General features: G+C 41.1%; 1 protein-coding gene across 5 annotated transcripts in view; it reads left to right on the top strand.

Annotated features, from left to right (window-relative positions):
- chd1 (chromodomain helicase DNA binding protein 1) overlaps positions 1 to 21,415 on the top strand; it is a 41,149-nt gene that overhangs the window by 13,245 nt on the left and 6,489 nt on the right. For 4 of the 5 annotated variants that reach the window (XM_054756726.1, XM_054756724.1, XM_054756725.1 and 1 more), the window contains exons 15-32: positions 898 to 1,060; positions 2,504 to 2,656; positions 3,005 to 3,076; positions 3,165 to 3,314; positions 7,160 to 7,308; positions 7,897 to 7,993; positions 8,821 to 8,916; positions 9,996 to 10,172; positions 10,783 to 10,946; positions 11,025 to 11,066; positions 15,377 to 15,510; positions 15,642 to 15,780; positions 16,282 to 16,432; positions 18,065 to 18,187; positions 18,321 to 18,464; positions 19,648 to 19,974; positions 20,039 to 20,173; positions 21,106 to 21,284. In XM_054756726.1, coding sequence (XP_054612701.1) covers positions 898 to 1,060; positions 2,504 to 2,656; positions 3,005 to 3,076; positions 3,165 to 3,314; positions 7,160 to 7,308; positions 7,897 to 7,993; positions 8,821 to 8,916; positions 9,996 to 10,172; positions 10,783 to 10,946; positions 11,025 to 11,066; positions 15,377 to 15,510; positions 15,642 to 15,780; positions 16,282 to 16,432; positions 18,065 to 18,187; positions 18,321 to 18,464; positions 19,648 to 19,974; positions 20,039 to 20,173; positions 21,106 to 21,284 — 2,595 coding nt within the window. The remainder of the gene's footprint in view (positions 1 to 897; positions 1,061 to 2,503; positions 2,657 to 3,004; positions 3,077 to 3,164; positions 3,315 to 7,159; positions 7,309 to 7,896; positions 7,994 to 8,820; positions 8,917 to 9,995; positions 10,173 to 10,782; positions 10,947 to 11,024; positions 11,067 to 15,376; positions 15,511 to 15,641; positions 15,781 to 16,281; positions 16,433 to 18,064; positions 18,188 to 18,320; positions 18,465 to 19,647; positions 19,975 to 20,038; positions 20,174 to 21,105; positions 21,285 to 21,415) is intronic. The other variant, XM_054756728.1, reaches the window with a different exon arrangement.

The following is a 21,415-nucleotide window of genomic DNA, read 5'->3' as shown; positions in this document are numbered from 1 at the left end:
GTAATATAACTTTTTTTGCAACCTAATTTTCCAAAAGTTACAACTTTGATTTGTTTCTCATAAAATTAAGACTTAAGTGATTTAAAAAAAAAAAAAACTATTTCAACATTTTGCTACTAAAAAGACATGTTTCCTAATATTACAATGTTATTCTTGTTATTATTGACAACAAAATTAAACATTTTTCTCTTAATACTGGGACTTTTAGTTACTTAATTACTGCTGATTTTTCAATATTACAAGGCTACCCAGGCGTTTACATAGCTAAAATGACTATTGAGGGTGGGAAGTGTCTGTCACTGTCCTCAGCATTTTGAGTGTTTTCAATGCAATGGTACTGACAGTGCAATTATACACCCTAAACACTTAAGTATGCAAGTGTGCCAAGTGAGACACTTCCTTGGTATATTATTATGTTATTTTTATTATTATTGGTATGTACAGTATTGGTATAATATAGTCTATACTATTATAAACTCGTGATGCTGTGTTTAGACATTTTTTGCACCTTGCATAAGTTGTGGCATAATTTGTGTGAGTAAGTTGAATGCACAGTAGCACTCAGCCAGAATGATTAATTCATCTTTTGTAACTGCCATGTTGTCAGAAGTGACAGCACTGGTACAAGATGACGTACCACCGCCAGTATAATTCACCACTTAACGAAGAATAAAACAATACTGTTGTTCATTGACATCTAACATCTTTATACAGAGCATTGAGGCACAACAGCCACTCAACAATTGCTCCTTCCTCCTCTTAGATTTTGTTGCGACTCCACCAAACTATATAAATAGCTTCTTTTGGGGAAATACTTACCTTATAGACTTTGTTTGTATTTTTCCAGTAAAGAGGTGTGCATCCTTTTAAAATATGCTAATGTATGTGTGCGCACAGATGGATCCTCACCAGGAACTACAAGGCTCTGAGTAAAGGTACCAAAGGCAGCACTTCAGGTTTCCTAAACATCATGATGGAGTTGAAGAAGTGCTGTAACCACTGTTACCTCATCAAACCCCCCGAGGACAACGAATTTCTTAACAGAGCCGAAGCCTTACAGGTTTGTTTATTTTCTTTTGTTGCCGCGTTTCTAAATCCTGTCAATCTAATCCTGTCTGTAAATTGGCATGGGAGTCTCTAGCCACTTTGCAATTCGATTCCATTACGATGTAGAGGGCTGTTATACTGTAGACTTGGATCTTTGAAGCTCTATAACACTGATTAAAAGAACACATATACAAAGGTATGTGCTTATAGCACGAGCAGAATCCTTGTAGTACCGTAAGTTAAGGGACCTGAGATTATAATATTCAGGAAAAAAAATTGAAAAAGCTGCCATCTATCATTTATAATTTAAATGAACAATAGGAGGTGTATCTTTTCAGCCTTTTAATATTCTATGAAAGGGTAATAAAAAAGTCAACTGCACATCGTAGTAGTAAAAATAGGAGTGATAGAAATAGTACTGTCCACATGGTGTTGCCGTATATGCAGCAGATGAGGTTGGCGCGAGTGATTGGGGAAACTCGGTTCCTTTAGCTGATTCCAGTTCTCACGAGTCATTCATCACAAAGTCGCCCGCCCCCAGTGAATCGGGTACGCTATTCACTCGAGGCACCCGTCACAGTGCATGCGCAGAAACTCACAGAGTGCTGGTCAGCAGCTGCAAAGGTCTTGGCGTATCCTGGCTGTACTCAGCTGCATGATTTTGCTTTATTAGTAAAACCAGTTGGAAAGTTTGCATTTCCTGCATTAGCGGTAACGTTGTACTAGGGCTGGGCGATATGTCGATATCATTAATACGTCAATTTTTCTTTTAAGCACAATATCAAAAATAATCATATCGTTCATATCGATATAGACAGGATTTGCGTTGTTCTCTTGTATCTTGACATGGAGGTCCGTCTCGCTCTGCTGTGTGCGTCAGCGCTCCTTAGTGGGGCTGCAGTCCCGCCCCCCGTCGTGCGTGTGCTGGATCTGGCGACATTCCAAACCCTCTTGGCGACATATTTTCTCAAAAGTAACTAGTGTCAAATCAAACTTCTTTTACTGGTGTCGTTGGAGAGTTTTCTGGTGTTTGGGAACATGAAATTAAGCCCCTGCTGCACACTGTGTAGTGGAGATCCATGCATCCTTGAGATGTGATGCCACCGGCGTGGAGATCGCCCCTGTTTACAGAGCAGGATCCCAAATGAAAATGTTTCTTAATCTTCATTAAAAGACTACTCATTACACTCAAGCCTAATTCGGACTCGGTCACTTGCCTGTCAGTGTGTCAGAGCGTGTGATGGGAGAACGATGTGTGATAAATAAACAAGTAGTCCTAACTATAAGATAAAAAGTTGAGGCTGGATGCGAGTCCGGATGTAATTATTAGGCTGTCTAGCCTTTGAGAGCCGCTAGCCAAGATAAAATATTAAAATTATTTTATTTTGATATACCCAGTATGACAATTTGGAAGAAAAAGACTCAATTGTTTCCAATTTCTGTTCTTTTATTTCAGCAACTCATTCGCAGCAGTGGGAAGCTGGTTCTTTTGGATAAGTTGCTTGTGCGTTTAAAAGAGCGAGGCCACAGAGTTCTCATCTTCTCCCAGATGGTTCGGATGCTGGATATCCTAGCTGATTATCTGAGAAGTCGACAGTTTCTCTTTCAGGTGTCTGCATAGATCAGGAACCTTCACATTTCTTGTACACCCCTCACTTTTCAGAAACCCTTTTATTACAGTAAATGTTCTGAAAAGACAATAATATACAAGTACAACGTGCAGCTCATTTATCGGTATAAATTTACTATCCACAGAAAATAAGTCAACACACATTATTGTCTAAATTGTTGGTAATACTTCAAATGTTTCTTGCCAACAGTCAAGCAGGATGGTGTTAGCGTCATGGTCCTGAGCTGCACGAGTGCTGTAATGTGAAGGGTGTACTGACGGTTGTGAGATATGAATTTCTTGTATATTGTTCCAGTCATCATCACCTGAACTTGTCAATGTGTTTAGCGATTAGATGGCTCCATCAAGGGTGAAATGAGGAAGCAGGCTCTGGATCATTTTAATGCAGATGGTTCAGAGGTAAGTGTTGTGTTTTGAACACAATGCATGCAATCTCGGTATCCTGTGAGTAAATATGTCAATAGAAGTGATCACCCTGTCTCCTCAGGATTTCTGCTTCCTATTATCCACGCGTGCAGGAGGCCTGGGTATCAACCTGGCTTCAGCGGACACAGTCGTCATCTTTGACTCCGATTGGAATCCCCAAAATGATCTGCAAGCCCAGGCCAGAGCCCACAGGATTGGACAAAAGAGACAAGTAAGCCACTGTTGTTTTTGGCAGCTGTTCTAGTTTTTGTCTTTTGGACAAAAATGCTTGTCACATTTGAGTCATTTCTGTTGCGGGGTTTCAGCCACGTGACCTAGAGGCAGTTTGCGTCAATTCCGGTCTTCACTTGTCGTGGGGAACTGTTGCTCCGTTATCATAGAGATGCCCAAGTTTCAGAGTATTATTATGCCATAGTGTTATAAAGGTTTACAGCTTAATATGCAAGCCAGATATCTTTAAAAAAATAGCTGAATGTGAAGTAGTGGATGCATACACTCTTAAGAAGAAAGAAGACTTTTCTCAAGACTTCCTTCTACACAAGTATGGAGATGCATAACGTCTTTACATCTGGGGCCCTTTGCACAAAACTAGGATTCAGACATCCAGGATAAATGACTGAGCTGAGTTAAGCCAATGCAAAACAAGAGCGTCTAGGCTTAATTGGTTGCATAAAACCCAAACAGGACGAGCGGACGCAGATTAATCAAGCTCGGTGAAACCAATCCCAGGTCAGTGCACGTACGCGGCTTCCTTAAATAGACCCCACTATCGATCACAGTCACCGATTCACCATGGCAACGAGAGTGATGTACTTTCCCCCGACGGAAGCGGAAATCCTCATAGAGGCTTACAAGGAGATAAAAGCAAATAAAACAGAAAGGCAACACTGCCACAATCATAAAACAGTTTAAGCGTGGCAAAGTATTGCAGAGGTGGTCTGCAATACTTTGTGTCTAAGTAGTGCACAAATACACACTCATTGCTCCGCTGAAATCATCATAATTAAAATCTAAATACAGTCAAACCTGTCTTAGCGGCCACCTTTATAGAAGGGCCACCTGCCTATAGCAGCCACTGAAAAATCCCCCCCCCAGCAAATTTACATGTTATAGACCCTGTGTATAGCAGTCACCTGTCCAACGCAGCCAGCATCCACCCATTTTGTCTCCCTTGGTCAATATCTGACTGCATATAGCAGCCAAATTACCATCTCAAGTAGAAGCTTCATGCACGAAAAACTTTTGTTTTTTAATCAATGAAGGCGTCGTGTGTAGACTTTAATTACTGAGTCCTAGCTCAGTCACAATCATTCACAAGATCCACACAAACTGTCAGTTGTTCCACATAAAAAAGCCGTCTTCTTTTGAGCTTGCTATTTCCTGGTCAAACATGTAACTTTAAGAGCATTTGCACCACCGCAAAGTAGGCTGGGAACAGGACGTGCTCCCAGCGATGCTACAATAAAAAAAAAAAAACATATGCTAGCATGCATGCGGCAGCGGGAGCAAAAATGAGTTCGGTTGTACTTAACTGAAGTATTTTATCAGTTATCAGTTATTAAGCCTGTAGCTTCCTTTTAGTAAGTAAAAACCTTGGCTATGATTGCACTACATTGTCATGTAGACCTACAAAGTACACTTGGAAGAACAAGAGGTGAATAAATGTATTGCAGCTGATGTGAAACTGATGAGGGGTAGGATTAAATAAGCTTTGCTTCCTCCTACTCCTTTGTGGACATGCAAAATTGTGAATTGTACTATGTGATGTGCTACTGTTTGACTCATGCATGTTCAGGATTAAAACCATGAACCATGATAATAACAAGCCTAGTAGTGCTGTACAACTTTTATCAGCAGTCCGCAGTGCCCTCTACTGGTCAACATTGTTATTATTATTATTTTCCCTTTTTTTTTTCTTTTTTTTTTCCTCTACTGGTCAACATTCAAACTGGACGCCAACCTGTCTATAGAGGCCACCTGTCTATAGCGGCCACTTTTGCAGACTCCCTCTAGTGGCCGCTATAGACAAGTTTGACTGTAGTTAGTTAATGGTATTTGTTGTTGCTTCAGTGTTTGTTTTGTTTGTTTGTTGCTTCAAATCTGGAACAGCGATGTACAGTAATATCTCTGAACTCTATTGGTTTATTAGCACATCACCAATGTAGCTTGTAGCTTCAAGAGCGTGTATATCTCCGGTTTCCCCTCGAGTGCTAAGCCTTCTGGTTAATGTCGTAAACATCCACATTAACCAACGCAATTAACATCTCTGAAAACGTATTCGTATGAAATAGATCCTGAACCTTAGCCTGATGTGGAGCAGGCTAACTCCGCAGAATAAATCTTCATGGTAACTTATGTCAGCACATATCCCACTTTCCACTATCCCACTTCTGTGCAACCAGATCACGGATAAGTTGAGCCAGGATAACCCAGATATCCTGGCTGAATTCCTTATCCTAGTTTTGTGCAGCGATCCCCTGGTTGGCAGTGAATTAGGCATAATAGCCATGAAATACAATGTTGGTCTTATTGGCGCATGGAGTACCTACTAATATTTGATGGATTGTTAATGCATGCGTGAGATTTTTTTTGCAAGCAATTTGCTTAGACTTTTTCCGTATTCTTCTGTTCAAATATTTTGCTGTCATCTATAATTTTCTATCTGCAGTTGCTTTCTGTGCTGTGCCTCAACATTAAGTTAGATGTTTCACTTGCTTAAGCTGTCGTCCAGCAATGTTTTACTTCAGTTTAGATTTTGTAGATGGCAAGCAAATGTTTTGCTTCCATCTCTTGTCGAAGACGAGTTGGTTATTGTCTTGAGACATTTAAAAGTCTTCACTTGCTTTGTTGCTGAGAGGAATTTTTTGTTGTCATAACCGCATTTATAGCTTGTTTTTGTTGTTGTTTGGGGGGGGGGGGTAATTATTGTTCCATTTTCCAGTCCCAACAACATTTAAACTTTGGTTTGTGGAAAATTTAGCTTGTTGTTATCACTGCCCACTGGAGCTTGTTCAGCAGCCACCTTTTCTCTGCGTTTCTTGAACTTTTTTTTCTTTTTATTATGGACTATATTTGTAATAACTTTTTTCCAAAATCACTACTGGAATGATTTCCACATGCGAGAGGAGCACATGTAAGCAGCATTTTCGCTCTGACTTTACCTGACTTCGAGCTATGATTTTACCCCCCCCAGCTCTTTGAGCCTGTGACGACGACAACAAAACTCAAAATGTTTTGTTAACCGCACCCGGCACCCAGCCTTTACTTAAGCTTTCTGATCTTTCTGAGCAATGGCCAAAATTCTAATGTTTATATACTGTTGGGTTTGTTTTTTTTTGTGTCCCTACCTCGCAACTTTATTGCATGAATACTGCTGACATCACAGAAGTCAAGTGTGCTGTTCATTTTGACACAGGGGAAAGTGCGACAGGTCCAAAATGCTACAGTTCTCCCATGTTCCAGTCACTCAATCATGGTTCAATGTGCCAACACGTTACACATGCTCCCCTTTATACCCTTTGAATGAACATCGCCGTGGTGACCCTTTAGGTCCCTGTAATACTTTTTAGCTTGTGACAGACATTACACGCACAATAGGCTGAAATGTCATGCATTCTCAACATCTGACAGGTCACCCACTACTGTTTTTGTCCAGTCTCGGCAACGAAAAGTTACACGTATCGTTTTCAGTCATCAAAAAGCCATAGTCAGCTCGTCACAGTCACGTTATCGTCAGTGAAATCATTTCGCCATTGTCATCATGGCTGAAAACACTGGCGTAAGCAACAGCAGTACGTAGATGAAGCTGGCTTTTATATAGATAATTGTAACCTGAATAGGAGTATTATGAGACATTCTTTTGTTTTTTTTTCTAAGCCATAATACCCAGAATTACTATTTTTTTGGTCAATTCCTGCTATTTGAGGGATTTAGTTCCAAGACACCCATAAAAATCTCTAACCTGTGAAATGGGCCTCATGCATTTAATTATTATTATCACTGTCAAGCACCTCTGCCTCACCCCAACTCTTGTGTACTAAATATCAATTCTTTTAGGTTAACATCTACCGTCTGGTGACCAAGGGGTCAGTGGAGGAGGACATCATTGAGAGAGCAAAGAAGAAGATGGTGCTGGATCACCTTGTCATCCAGAGGATGGACACAACGGGAAAAACAGTCCTTCATACTGGCACTGCTCCCTCCAGGCAAGCCAAATATTGTCTTTACAAAGGCTGGGAATCTCAGGGTATCTCACGATACAATACAATTTGCGATATATGGCTCAAGATAATGATAATATCTCGATACGGTGGTAGTGGGAAACAAAAACTATGAAATTAAAAAAAAAAAAAATATATATATATATATATATATATAAATGTAACATGCAAATAATTTGAATTTAAATCCTTAAAATATCTGAAATTCTTTTGAATTCTCACAAAATGGCTTAAATATGATTTTGAAAGGTCTTTAAAAATGTGTTAACACTACTTGTATTTATTTATTTTTTAAATACATAAACTTCAGTCTTGCTTTTAAATGTTTAGCTTTTTGAGGATGCTATAATATAACTACAAAGTATCTTTGCAGCCCGGTCAGAATGTATTGAGCATAACCAACTCGTGTCCTGGCCTCTGAGTTTCCTTCATGTCTTTTGTACTTTTTTGCCAGTATGGATGTGAAATGTGTCTTAAATTTGACTTGTTGGAATTTACAGAAACCCTGTGTATGAAACGTCCACTGTCACACTACATGTCACATTCACTTTTACCGTGTTTTGTTTCATGCAGTTCAGCACCATTCAACAAGGAAGAGTTGTCTGCCATCCTGAAATTTGGTGCTGAGGAACTTTTCAAAGAGCCAGAGGGCGAGGAGCAGGAACCCCAGGTAATACATTTTCAACCATGTAAAAATAAAGTGGATCCTCGTATGTTTGAGATGGCAGCGTTTTTAATCCAAACATTAGATTACGTTTTGAGGAAAAGTCGCCAATTTCACTTATATTCTCTACAATTACACCGTTTATTGCCATCTGCTATGGGGGTCGGGAACACCAGATTATAGAGCGGGGTGAGCTACCTGCCGTGGCCAGGAGAGGTGTAGGCGGACACATGCTCTGAGCAGCCCCAGCGGGGCTGTGGAGGTCAGGAGAACCAGAGTGTGCAGTGGGGTGAGCCATCCGCCCACCGTGGCCGAGAAGGAGCAGTCATGCTGGACACACTGTCTGAGCAGCCGGTGTGCTGCCATGGAGGTCAAGATTATAGAGCGGGGTGACCCAGTGTATAGGGCAGGGATAGCGCCCTGTACACTGGGTGGCCGAGACAAAGTGCCCTTTTTTCACCCTAACATTTACCCTTCGTTAGTAAAGCTTAAATTGCACAGAAAGTAGTCATCATAAACTTCAATTTGCTTGAGGAGTTGTTTATAGATTCAAGATTGTTGAATATATGCAGTGAATCCTCTTGATTACACCCTTACTCACACATTACAAACCAACAGCTTACTGTATGAACCCAAATGGCTACCACACTTACTGTGGAGACCGCTGGGAAGCCCACGTGCACACTTCTCCACCAGGATGCTACCCAGAACACCTTGCTGTTTACACATTAGTATGGGTGTCCCGATCCGATATTGCGAATAGCAGAGCTCTACTATATACTATTATGATAGTATTGGAGTAGTGTCATGTAAGGATTTGTCTTGTTCCATAGGAAATGGATATTGATGAGATTCTCAAAAGAGCTGAAACCAGAGAGAATGATCCTGGACCTTCCACCGTGGGAGAAGAACTGCTGTCTCAGTTTAAGGTATAAAGAAATACTAATTTCACTCACTGCTGTTGGCAAGCGTCCTCTTCGGGGCTGGACGAGGCCAGTTGTTTGCTTGCATTTTCTACTAACAATGGCACAAAAATTTGCCATCTTGATTTGAGCAAATTTCTAAATGACAACAATTTTCCATCTTTGATCACTAACTGACCGTTAACTGACCACTAATTGTTTGTCTTTGGTACTTATTGATGTGTTACGTCTAGGACCTAACAGATTACTCGATTAATCGAAACAAGCTTAAGATTAATTGACTAAGAAAATAATCATTGGTTGCAGCCCTGCTTTTTTATTCTCTGACAGACCCGGGGCCTCCTTTTTTATAAAAGTCTGTGTGGATTCCAGCCCAAAACTGTGTGTACCGGCACTCGCAAACCTGAGACTCTACATGGACTACCCCTCATGCTATTGAATGAGAAAGCATGTCCAAACTTTTGACAAAAGAAAAAATTCAGATCTATAAAAGGCAACACTTGTGTGCAGTCATTATAAATCCCACCTGCAGTGAATTGTGTGAACGACATCACCCAGTCATCTCACTACTCCTCTCACAATGCTGTATAAATGATCAACGCTAAATAGCTCATGAATATTCTGATGTCCGAAAGGATCGTGTGTTGGACTGTCAATGAGGGAAAGATGGAGGCGGCGACTACGTTCAAACTCCTTACTTCTACATTTATTGAAGAAGGATTGATGTGATCACTTTCTCAATTCATAACACCATTTAATCTAATGAAATATTCATTTTTTCATTAGGCTTAGAAAAATACATTTTCACTTTGTCACTGTTTGCTCCCGGTTGGGCACGCAAAATAGACTGAGACTCACCTCCCGACCTATTTACAACAAAACACAACAAAAAACAAAAAACAATTACTGATGTAGCAAAATAAACAATACAGTGGCACGTCAGTTAACGTCAAACTCGGTTAGTGCATTTTTTGGTTAACATCCAACATTTTATCTAAAATTCGCTTTGGCTCGCATTCACCCGCTCTCCTCTTGGTACCTCTGGTCTTTTTAAGTCTACTAAAATGGTTCTCTAACCCATACAGGTAGCCAACTTCTCCATGATGGATGAAGAGGAAATAGAAATGGACTCGGAGCGTGGCCATCGGAACTGGGATGACATCATTCCTGAAGAGCAGAGGAGAAGGATGGAGGAGGAGGAGAGACAGAAGGAGCTGGAGGAAATATACATGCTGCCACGCATGAGGAATTGTGCCAAACAGGTACTTGGACAGTAAAACATCAAAGTACGCTACCAGTCAAAAGTTTTAGAGCACCCTCGTTTTTCCAGTTATTTACTGTAATTCAAGTTGTTCAAGTCCAGTGAATAGCTTGAAATGGTACAAAGATAAATGGTGAACAGCCAGAGTTTAAAAAAAGGTAAGGTTACCCAAAAACGGAAAAATAAGGTATATTTCAGAATTATACAAAAGGGCATTTTCAGGGACACAAAATGGGTCAACAATTTAAAGCTGTTCTGCAGCAATGGAGGTTGATGACGCCTTGATAATTGGTGCTACTAATTCTACAGGCGTTCCAATTTTTCTGGAATATTTACAACATCCTCTGTCTGCATAAAAGCAGTGTTTGGAACACACTGTGGTACTACACCCTCCTGAGCATCAGTTGAACAGTATTGTCCTGCAGAATATAATGTGCTGCTACAAAAACGGCAAGAAATCAATGGAAGAGAGAAAGACAATCTTAACACTTAAAAATGTGTTTCCTACAGCGAAATTGAGGTGTTGTAAATCTTTTGACCAGCAATGTATATCTTATCATTTTCTTTTTTGTGGGTGCAATCAATTTCCTTTTTTTTTTTTAATTTTACAGATAAGCTTTAATGCAAATGAGGGCAGAAGGCAGGGCAGGAGCAGGAGATACTCTGGGTCGGACAGCGACTCTCACTCAGATCGAAAGAGGCCCAAGAAACGTGGTCGGCCTCGAACCATTCCACGGGAAAACATCAAGGGCTTCAGTGATGCTGAAATCCGGAGGTGACTATCATGACTAATAAGATATTTCTGCATTTGAGTTCCCCCTTTGACGTTTACATCTGTTCCAATGCTTCACAGGTTTGTCAAGAGTTACAAGAAATTTGGGGGACCACTGGAAAGGTAAGTGAAATATTTTTTCATTGTGTCAATAGTGGTGTAACGGTACACAAAAATGATGGTTTGGTGCGTACGTCGACACACAAGTAAGTCACGGTTCATTTTTTGTTTTTTTCCGTAAAGTATTGAAATAAATGGTCTTTTGTTAACTTTATTAAAATGTAACACCACACACAAAAATAAGTACTGTAATTTTCGTACTATAGAGCACATGGGTATATTATCTGCACCCACTGAATTTAAAACAAGTAAAACAATTTGTACACATATAAGCACATCTGTCTATATAAGCCGCAGGTGACCACGTTGTTAGTACACAGGAAGATGTAACACAGAAACATTTTTTAACTTTTGATTAAATAAATGCTTTTTTCCAAACAGCGCTTGTACCGTATTTTCACGACCATAAAGTGCACCATATTAAAAGGCGCAGTCTCAGTTACAGGTGCTATTTTTGTATTTAACACATACACAAGGCCCACCGCATTATAGGGCGCATGTATGCACGCTAAAACATACTGTGTCTCTCAGAAGTCAGTGAGGAAGCGACAATGCTTTATTTCTTTAGATAGATTAGCAGAACTGTCATTCAGTTTATCAAACCCACTTGAAATCAGGATGGTCATCACTCAACATAACAGTCTCAGTCATGGTGCACAACTAAAAACATCACACAGCAACGTAAAAACAGACAAGACACTACCGCTACTTTTGCAGAACAATAACTAACAACCATGTAGCTCAAACATGTAACTTAAAGAGCATTTGCACCAAAACACTACCGCAAAGCACGCTGGGGAACAGGAAGTGCTCTCAGCGACGCTACAATACGCTTGCATGCATGCTATTGTATGTTTTTAAAAAAGCCAGCGAGAGCAAAACTGAGTTGGGTTGTACTTTATTGAAGTATTTAACAATGTACCCACGTTATTTTTGATCAATCCTCATCCACAAATCCATCAAAGTCCTCATCTTTTGTATCCCAAATGAACAGCGAGGCAAGTTCTCCATCAAACACGCCAGGTTCCCTGTCATCGTTGTCAGTCTGTCTCGTTGCCGTGCGGCGCCTCAGAAATGATGCTGGCTTTTGTGAAAGCTCAAACAACAGTGCATCAGATACATTAGCCCAAGCATCCGCAATCCATTAGTGAAGCTGTGTTCGCTAGCTGTCATTCATCGCTCCCACGCCACTCGCAACTTCAGTTTAAACACCGTGTTTACATCCATTCACAAATTGTGGCGTAACTCGCACGGCGCTGCCTCCCAGTGTTAGTGAAGCTGTGTTCACTAGCTGTCATCTATTGCTCCCAAGCCACTCGCAACTTCACTTTAAACGCCGTGTTCACACCGATGTCCAGCGGTTGGACTTCCTTCGTCAAGCCTCCCGGAATGATGTGAAGCTCCAAGTTTATTTGCTTCATTTGTGACACGTGTGGGGAAAAAAAACATCCGGTCTCTTTCTGTACACATCACTCACTCAGTCACTCAGTCCTTCCAGCCCCTTTGATTGGTCCGGCTGGAAACTTTTCTTTAGGCAGCGTCTTCCTCTTAAAAATCACCACAGGTAGCAGTTTCTGTCCATTACCATGGCAACCAAGCACAACAGTAAAAGCCGACTTCTCGTGCCCTGTTGTGTGTATCGCTACCGTGCTGGTCTCCTCTAGAGTGTGGTTCACCAGGATGTGGAAAGTGAGCGGCACGTCGTCCATGTTGGTGATGTAGTTGGGTAGTGTTTGTCTGCAATGTTTTTACTGCAGTAGGAGCGGAAGATGGCCAGCTTTCCTTGTAATCCGCTGGATGTTGCTGCGCCACGGTAGTCCTTGCCCAGATGGATAGATGGCGCCGTTTCATAAAATATACCTATATAACTACTGGGGGTGCCTTTTGCGTCCTCAGCCACATCCATGTCCCTTTCATACAAGCAGCGTGTCGGCAGGAGACGCTCCCAGTCAGTCGAGCGGAGCGCTCAAAAGTCATACAGCAACACTTACAGATTTTGGAACTCGGTACACACATACGGCACCCCGCATTATAAGGCGCCCCGCCCATTTTGGATAAAATTTAAGACTTTTAAGTGCGCCTTATGGTTGTGAAAATATGGTAATATGACTTAGTGAAACAGTAGCTAGCCTACCAGAAAAATCATTCGTCGCCGTCCTCATCCTCCTCCTGGGACCTAAAACCACTAAAGTCTGTCCTCTTCTTTACAGTTGAACAGCCTCATAATTCTTTCGTCACACACTTTGACAGTCTCTCTTCCTTTTGTTGTTGCTCTCGGCATCTTCCGTCTCGAGGCAAATTAGCCCTTTAGCTTGACTTGTTCTCTTGATCGAGCAGAGGTCCAGCTTTGCGAAACCTGTTGGTGTTTATGTTAAACAACTGAGACACACAATTAATGTTTTGAGGACAGACATAATTATTATAATGACAAAAAGATAGCAGTGTTGTTAAATGGCACTTGAACATGATAGCCACTTGTGTGAATGATTCCCAGAATGGACAGGGAAACTCTCTTTTTATACCATGACGAAATGGAAGTTTGCACCAGATTTGTCTTTGTAGCCGTACCAGCAACGTTCAAACTCGCGTGGTGTCACTTTAGTTGCGTTAGCATTAGGAATTGTTCTGATCGATCGGCGACCAATCAGTATCTGCCGTGAAAAATCATGTGAACGGCATATGGCGATAAATGCCTTTCAAGGCCGACCACCTATGGCTAGTACTATTGCAGCCCGCAGCTGTTCATGCAGTGGTAGTGTCTTGCCTTAACTAACATCTTAGGCGTTGTGCTTCTCCCACTTTCCTTCACAGTGCACAGGCGTGCCAAACAAAAACAATCATATCTGCCGTGTGGAACTTAACTACCAACACATGCCACAAACTAAAACTATCTTGCGGGGGTAGCACGTTAAAAAGCTTTAATACAGCATTTGAAGAACAAACACGTGGCGGAGTGTGGTGAGTTTTCGAGGCTCACGGTGTTATCAGTCAAACGGCTGCTAACGCAGCCATATGGACACTCGCCTGTATTTGCATGACAGTCAGAAGGCTAAGCTAATAACCCAAAAAATAATTGAATTATTTATTAATAATTACATTCATTATTAATAATCGAATTCTTCTACCTCGTCAGTCTCCCTTGCCATGTTGTGAATAAATTGGAGGTGGAAATTCACTGGCACGTGCACCGATCAGTCACTCAGATTTCTGCCAGGCAACTAATAGATATTTTAAGGCTATTCTTAGGCTGACTTAAAATAAAACGGTACAGGGTTGTGCCGTATGGAATCACAGGAGTGCCAAAATTAAAAGGGAATACGTGTGGAAATACAATGAGAATCAATAATACAAAAATATACAAATGTGGAAATACAAAGAGAATCACTAATAAAAAAAATATACAAATGTAGTCATTTTTTTACTATTTTGTCTTTGTTTTTTCTGTATTGTATTTGTTTTTTCCAATTTGCCCTTGTTTTTACTGTTTTGTATTTGTCTTTTCCACTTGCGTTGCATTTGCATTTGGTAATACCATGCAAATGATGTAGGCGGGTCATTCTGCCAGGATGATGACTAGTCCATACGTGATTACACGATTTCTGCTTGCAGTGGCTATGTAGTTAAGGAAACTCAGGAGCCCGGAAATAATGTCACGGACGGAAAGTAGACGCAAATACATGTTTATCATAAGTAAACGGGGAAATTTAAATATGGTGGACGAATTGAGAAGAGAGGTGTTCAATGAGAATTATGAGCAATTGCTCGGTTGGTGGAAAATGTCATGGAAAGTTTTGATAAAAAAAAGTCTTTAAAGTCTTTTAAAGGCTATATCTGCGTTGATGAATGCAGATATGGATGAAGCTGTGTGGCGCAATCTTTAAGAGGTAAATGCCTTATTTTATCTTATTTAAATTTCCCCCGTTTACTTTTGAATTTCTGTGGGCGGGTCATTCTTCCGCATTTGCATGGTATTATCAAATGCAATGACAAAACGCAAGTGGAAAAGACAAATACAAAACAGGAAAAACAACGGCAAATTGGAAAAAACAAAGACAATACAGAAAAAAACAAAAACAGTACAGTAAAAAATATGACTACATTAGTTGTTGTTTTTTTATTGATTCTCTTTGTATTTCCACATTTGTATATTTTTGTATTATTGATTCTCTTTGTATTTCCGCACGTATTCTCTTTTAATTTTGGCATTCCTGTGATTCCATAGTGCCGAACCTAAGTCGCGTATCAAACGGTTTGATACAAATAGGCATACTGTTACAGCCCTATTTAATTCTGTTGTTTTTGCATCCACCCAGGTTGGATGCTATTGCTCGTGATGCCGAACTTGTGGATAAGTCTGAACATGACCTGAAACGCTTGGCTGAAACCGTTCACAACGGCTGTTTGAGAACACTACGAGAAAACCCCTGTGGACCAGAAAGAAGCTCTGGTATCTTAAGAAATTCTCTGTTTGGCTGATGCAAACCTTGTTTTGTCCTGTTGCTGTGACATGTCATATGTATTTATTTGCTGGGAGCTTTTGGACTTGGTACTAACTGCCGTTTGACATCTTTGCTCTAGGGGGCAGGAGAGGGAAGGTGAAAGGTCCCACATTCAGGATCTCTGGTGTTCAAGTCAACGCCAAGCTTGTTATCTCTCATGAGGAAGAGCTTGCGCCACTTCACAAAGCTATCCCTGAGGACCCCGAGGAGAGAAAAAAGTTAGTAAAAAGGACCATGGAACCAAATCTATTGAAACATTGTGGGCATCACCTGAGCTTATTGCACACGTGAACACCATCACAATGGTTTCCTCGATAAAGATAATAATGATTCCAGTGGTCTTTCAGCCGTTCTTTATGGGAGGTCAGGGAAGGACCACTGACCGGGAGCTTTTGTAATAGACACGAATAAAAAGACTGAAAATAATGTACCAAGTTGAAAATTTAGCACACTTGTTCACTCCACCGTACATTCATGCACATAATCTGAACATGTCAAAAGAAAAGTCCATTCATTATTGCAAACGCTCCTTCCACAAGCCGATGAATGAGTGAGCGAGGCTCACTGGGGAACGGGCGAGTGAGGTGTCGGCAGTGTGTGAAGCAGCTCCAGTTTAAAAAAAAATTTTAAAATATTATTTTGATATGAGATTGCATGTTTGTGTGAATCAAGATTTTTTTTTATTTTATGCTGCCCTAATTTGATTTGTGTTTGATTAGGTATATGATTCCATGCCACTCGAAGGCAGCACACTTTGACATTGAGTGGGGGAAGGAGGATGACTCCAGTCTCCTCATTGGAATCTACGAGTATGGTTATGGCAGCTGGGAGATGATCAAGATGGACCCAGACCTCAATCTCACACACAAGGTGAGTTCACACACATGTTAAGATGACATATCTAGCTGACCACCACTAAACTTTTTACTCGGCTTTATACTATATTTATTGTCTTTATTTCTTGGCACAGTGGTTTTTAACTGCACTATTAACCACACCGATGCCTTTGAGATTTCCTTTTTATATGACGATATATTAACTTCTGAAACCACTATACCCAAAAGCAAACTGATCACTGACATACGTGTTGTACCTTACTGGTCCCTCGGACCTTCACTGGTGAACTCTTCAGCCGCTCTTCATGCTATTAACAGCACTGCTTTTCAATAAAGTGCCCATAGGAACAGCATTCCATCATCCATCATCAATAATCCAATAATTGGCAGAGGCATACTTGGCAAAAGTTGTTGGGGATCTCGCCCAAACTGCAACAACCAACTCTGCCCTGCACACAACTCCGAAACCTTCACTTTTAATGTGCACCCTGTAATAAATCAGATTATGAATATGTGTACCTTTACACTCTTATTTTGCAGTGTTTGGTTTGTTGTTTTTTTACACTTTTTTTTTTCTGCTAACCATGTCAAAATCGACAAACATTACATTTGGCCAATGTTTGGAATAATGACAGTTTGTGACACAGCAGGGGAAAAGATTATTTCCAGATTTGAACAAATTGAAGGTGTCTGACCAGAGTGTTTGGCTGTCAGATTTGGAGGGAATTTGGGGGTATAAAAGTAGTTCACAGGAGGAAAAGTGGCCCATGTTGATCGTGTACTCTTGCCAGTACTGGATCTTGCTAGTTTTTAAGATGAACTTACATAAATGTCTGTGTAAATTAATGTAAACATACTTGATATGTTTACTCTGGTGCCAACAGGTTTCCCATGCCGCTGCTTTTTTCTTTATATCGCTATATTATTCTTTTTTAGAAATGTCGAATAGTTTTGGGAAATCTGACACGGCAAGTATTTTTTCCCTCCATGTTTCCCTGAAAGAGAGTACTGAATAGCATCCAGCCTGTCATTGGTCAATGAATGAAACTCCCAGTTATTGGTCCTCGTCTGGGCGACAGCGATGAAAAGTATTTGTATTTGTACTTTATTTATCCCACAGCGGGGAAATTCACTTGTTACAGCAGCAAGCAAGATACGCAAGTAAAGAATACATATTGACTACAACATGGTTCAGGTGGTGCAGGTGTTGTAGAGCCTAACAGCGGTCAGTATGAAGGACCTGCGGAACCTCTCCTTACACCGTGGGTGTAACAGTCTGCAGCTGAAGGAGCTGCTAAGGGAACCCACAGTGTCATGTAGCGGGTGAGAGGTGTTGTCCATGATGGACGTCAGCTTAGCCAACATCCTTCTCTCAAGTTTAACCGTTTTCAACTTCCTGGGATCGTGTCGCAAGCCAGCGTGTGCACGAGCACAGAATTTAACATGCACTAATTTCACTTGTTGCTTGGCTGGACGGTGACTCGCGATAATCGCCCTGTCGCTCAGGTTCCATTGACTATGAATGGACTAGAGGTGACGTCACCTCTTGTGTGTGGCGCCCATTAAGCAGTTCCACTGTATTTCCCCACTACCTTTTTTTGTCCTTCAGATTTGCTCCAAATGTTGATATTGTCCTTTACAATGTTGTAAAAATGATCTTTTCCAGCTCCTACCAGATGACCCTGATAAGAAACCACAGGCCAAACAGCTCCAGACCAGAGCAGACTACCTCATCAAGTTACTGAGCAAGGACCTTGCCAAAAGAGAAGCTCAGAAACAAGCAGGGACCGTATGTCTTTTTCTGTATTGCAATGATAACACTCAACAAGCTACCTCTTCATTCCTTCATGGAAGCCTTTCTACAGCACAGGCTTAAAACATGTGACATGGACACTTGGACTAAGCATGCCTTGTATTTGCAGGCCAATTCTCGAAAGAGGAAGCCAAGAAGCAAAAAGAGCAAACCTCTGAAGCCGACTCAGATGGATGAGATGATGAAGAGTACATCCTCGGATCCTCCGTCAGACAAGAGGTCTGATGATGAGGATGAAATAGAGGAGGAAAAGGTACATTGAAAATACAGTTACAATACACAGTGCATTCCCACATATTTGTGAGTCAGCATTCACGGCCCCACAAATTTTTTGCCTCGAGCGCCAAAAAAAAAAATACTTTGTTGTGATTTTAAAAAATGTATAACCACGTCTTTGGTATTGAATGAGTTAAGTGTGTGAGGCATATTGAAGAGGGAAGCAGAGGGTTCTGGAACAGAATCTAGTCTGATAATTACACATCCATCCATCTATTTTCTATGCCGCTTCTCCTGTTTAGTGTCGCGGGGGTATGCTGGAGCCTATCTCAGCTGACTTCGGGCGAGAGGCGGGGTACACCCTGGACTGGTCGCCAGCCAATTGCAGGGCACATATAGACAAACAACCATTCACATTCTCATTCATACCTATGGACAATTTAGAGTCACCAATTAACCTAACATGCATATTTTTGGAATGTGGGAGGAAACCGGAGAAAACCCACGCACACACGGGGAGAACATGCAAACTCCACACATAAATGCCCCAGGGGAGAATCGAACCGAGGTCTTCCCAATCTCCAGACTGTGACTGTGTGGCCGAAGTGCTAACCACTAGACCACCATGCGGTCAATAATTACACATGTCACTTTTATTGCAAATGTTGCTCAGAAATCGGATGAGAACGTTAAGCTATCAGAAGGGGTGGGTGTATCAATTACTTGCGGATATTTGCCAATGTGGTCTTGTAAGGTAAGCCCCTGTAAAGAGAAAGTCTACTGTATCTACTGAGATTTATTATATGTCTGTAATGGTAATGGTTTGATTTATTTGAACATGCATTCAAGTTACATTGGAATACATCACATATTACAATTCACAGTTCTGTATGTCCAAAAGGAGTAGTAAGAAGCGTAGTTAATCCTACCCCCCCATCCTTTGTGCATCTATTGCAATACATTTGTCCACATCCTGTATTCGAAATGCACTCTTCTGGTTGAATACATAGTAAAATAATAAGGTAATGTAATAATGTGATAAAACAGTCAAATATCTTGCCACCGTAACTACCTCATATGACAATTATAATAAATAATATGTATGAAATTGACATAACAGAACAGTTAGATAATGGGTGAGTACTGGTAATGTACTCATGTAAGAACACAAGTGCCGTAAAAAGGAAGAGCTTGACTTGATTTGGGACTTGTGCCCACAGTTTGAGGAAGTAGCGACTGTGAAGACTCCAAGCAGAAGAAGCCGAGCAGACAGGGCGACAGTGAAGGATGACAACGAGGAGCAGGAAGAAGAAGATGACGACGACGAGGAGGAGGAAGAGGAGGAGGAGGAGGAGGAGGAAGAAGAGGAGGAGGCAGTTCAGCAAGACGATGGTTCTTCATCTGGTGAGAAAGAGGTGCAAGAAGAAACGAAAAAAGAATGCAAAACGGAAGAAAGTTGGGATGGAAAAGAAACAAAGGAGTCAAAAGAGAAAAAAGAAGCCAAGCCTGTGGAGGAAGACGATAAGCAAGAGGACAATGTGGAGAAGGTGAGCCCGTTAAGAAATATATTGAATTGAAGGACAACGCTTCAGCTCTTTCTCTTGTTTTCAGCAGAGTGAAAGCAAAGCTGAGCTCAGAGAACGGATAAAGAAAGCATCTGAAGTGCCAGTCCATATAACAGCAAGCGGAGACAACATTCAAGGCCTGGAGGAGTCTGAAGAATTAGACCAAAAAACATTTAGCGTGGTGTGTTCAAACATGACAGTCTCAGCCTTAACCTTAGTCCATATTCTCACCAACACAGATATTTACAGAAATGTCCATCCATACATTCACTAGCTGTCCTGTTCAATTTGTCCAATCACAAACCTGAAATCAACCACAACTGCCACGCACGAGCCTGTGTGGATCAGGGAGCTCTTTATTTGACAGGAGCCAATCATGAGCTATGGAAAAACTCACAAGGAACTTGTCAACCGATTGGAAATTGTAGGTGGTCACTCAGTATAACAGTCTGACTCCGCTAAACTTATTACATAGCAACTTAACACTCAAAAGGCACCTAGTATAATACAAATACAAGTGCGAGTTTAAAATGAAAAACACAACTATTTTAACTTTTTTCCATCATGCATTGACAAATTCGTCGTGAGTTCACTCATAGCTCGTGATTGGCTCCTGCCAAAGAAAGAGCTACCGTTTCCTCACTGACTCGCGAGCGGCACAGTATTAAAATGATCAGTAGTAATTCTAAAGTAAAGGAGATGTCGCAAGATTTAACTTAGCCATAAATTAGCCGCACCGCAGTATAAGCCGCAGGGTTCAACGTTTAAGAAAAAGTAGCGGCTTATACACCTCAATTTACGGCACACAGGCATCTGTGTCTTACAAATCTACAGCTGCATGAAATCACATCAACACCTCTCAGTCTCACTTCATTACTGTTGTGTTGTTAAATAAGATTTAAATACATGAAATGTCACATTTCTTATAACACAAACACTGAAACAGCACTTATTCAAAATATTCACCTTAGCCGCAGTTTTCCGAAAGCTCACATGTTAAGGCCAAAACGCACAGAAAAATATGCTTTTTATAGTATCTGTGTTGGAGAGGACATACATGTGATGTTTGATGTCAACTCCTAGACAGGTAACATTTTGTGTTTGGATATGCAGTGTAAAGAGAGGATGCGGCCTGTGAAAGCAGCACTCAAGCAGCTTGACCGACCAGAGAAGGGACTGTCGGAGCGTGAGCAGCTGGAACACACCAGGCAATGCCTCATCAAGATTGGAGACCACATTACAGAGTGTCTCAAGGAGTATTCCAACCCTGACCTCATCAAACAGTGGAGAAAGTGAGCATGCTTTGTCTTCCTGTGAAACATTCATAAATACACACATGGACAAAATTTTGATTTTGGGGGAGGAGACACAACATGGCTTGAGTTTGTGGGGGTGTAGTGGGAGGCCACGGGGGGGCCCCAAC

This window comes from Dunckerocampus dactyliophorus, chromosome 17 (genome assembly GCF_027744805.1).
Source record: "Dunckerocampus dactyliophorus isolate RoL2022-P2 chromosome 17, RoL_Ddac_1.1, whole genome shotgun sequence".
Lineage (NCBI taxonomy): Eukaryota > Metazoa > Chordata > Actinopteri > Syngnathiformes > Syngnathidae > Dunckerocampus > Dunckerocampus dactyliophorus.
Note: the sequence above shows the minus strand (reverse complement) of the source record. Positions and strands in the feature narration are given on the sequence as shown.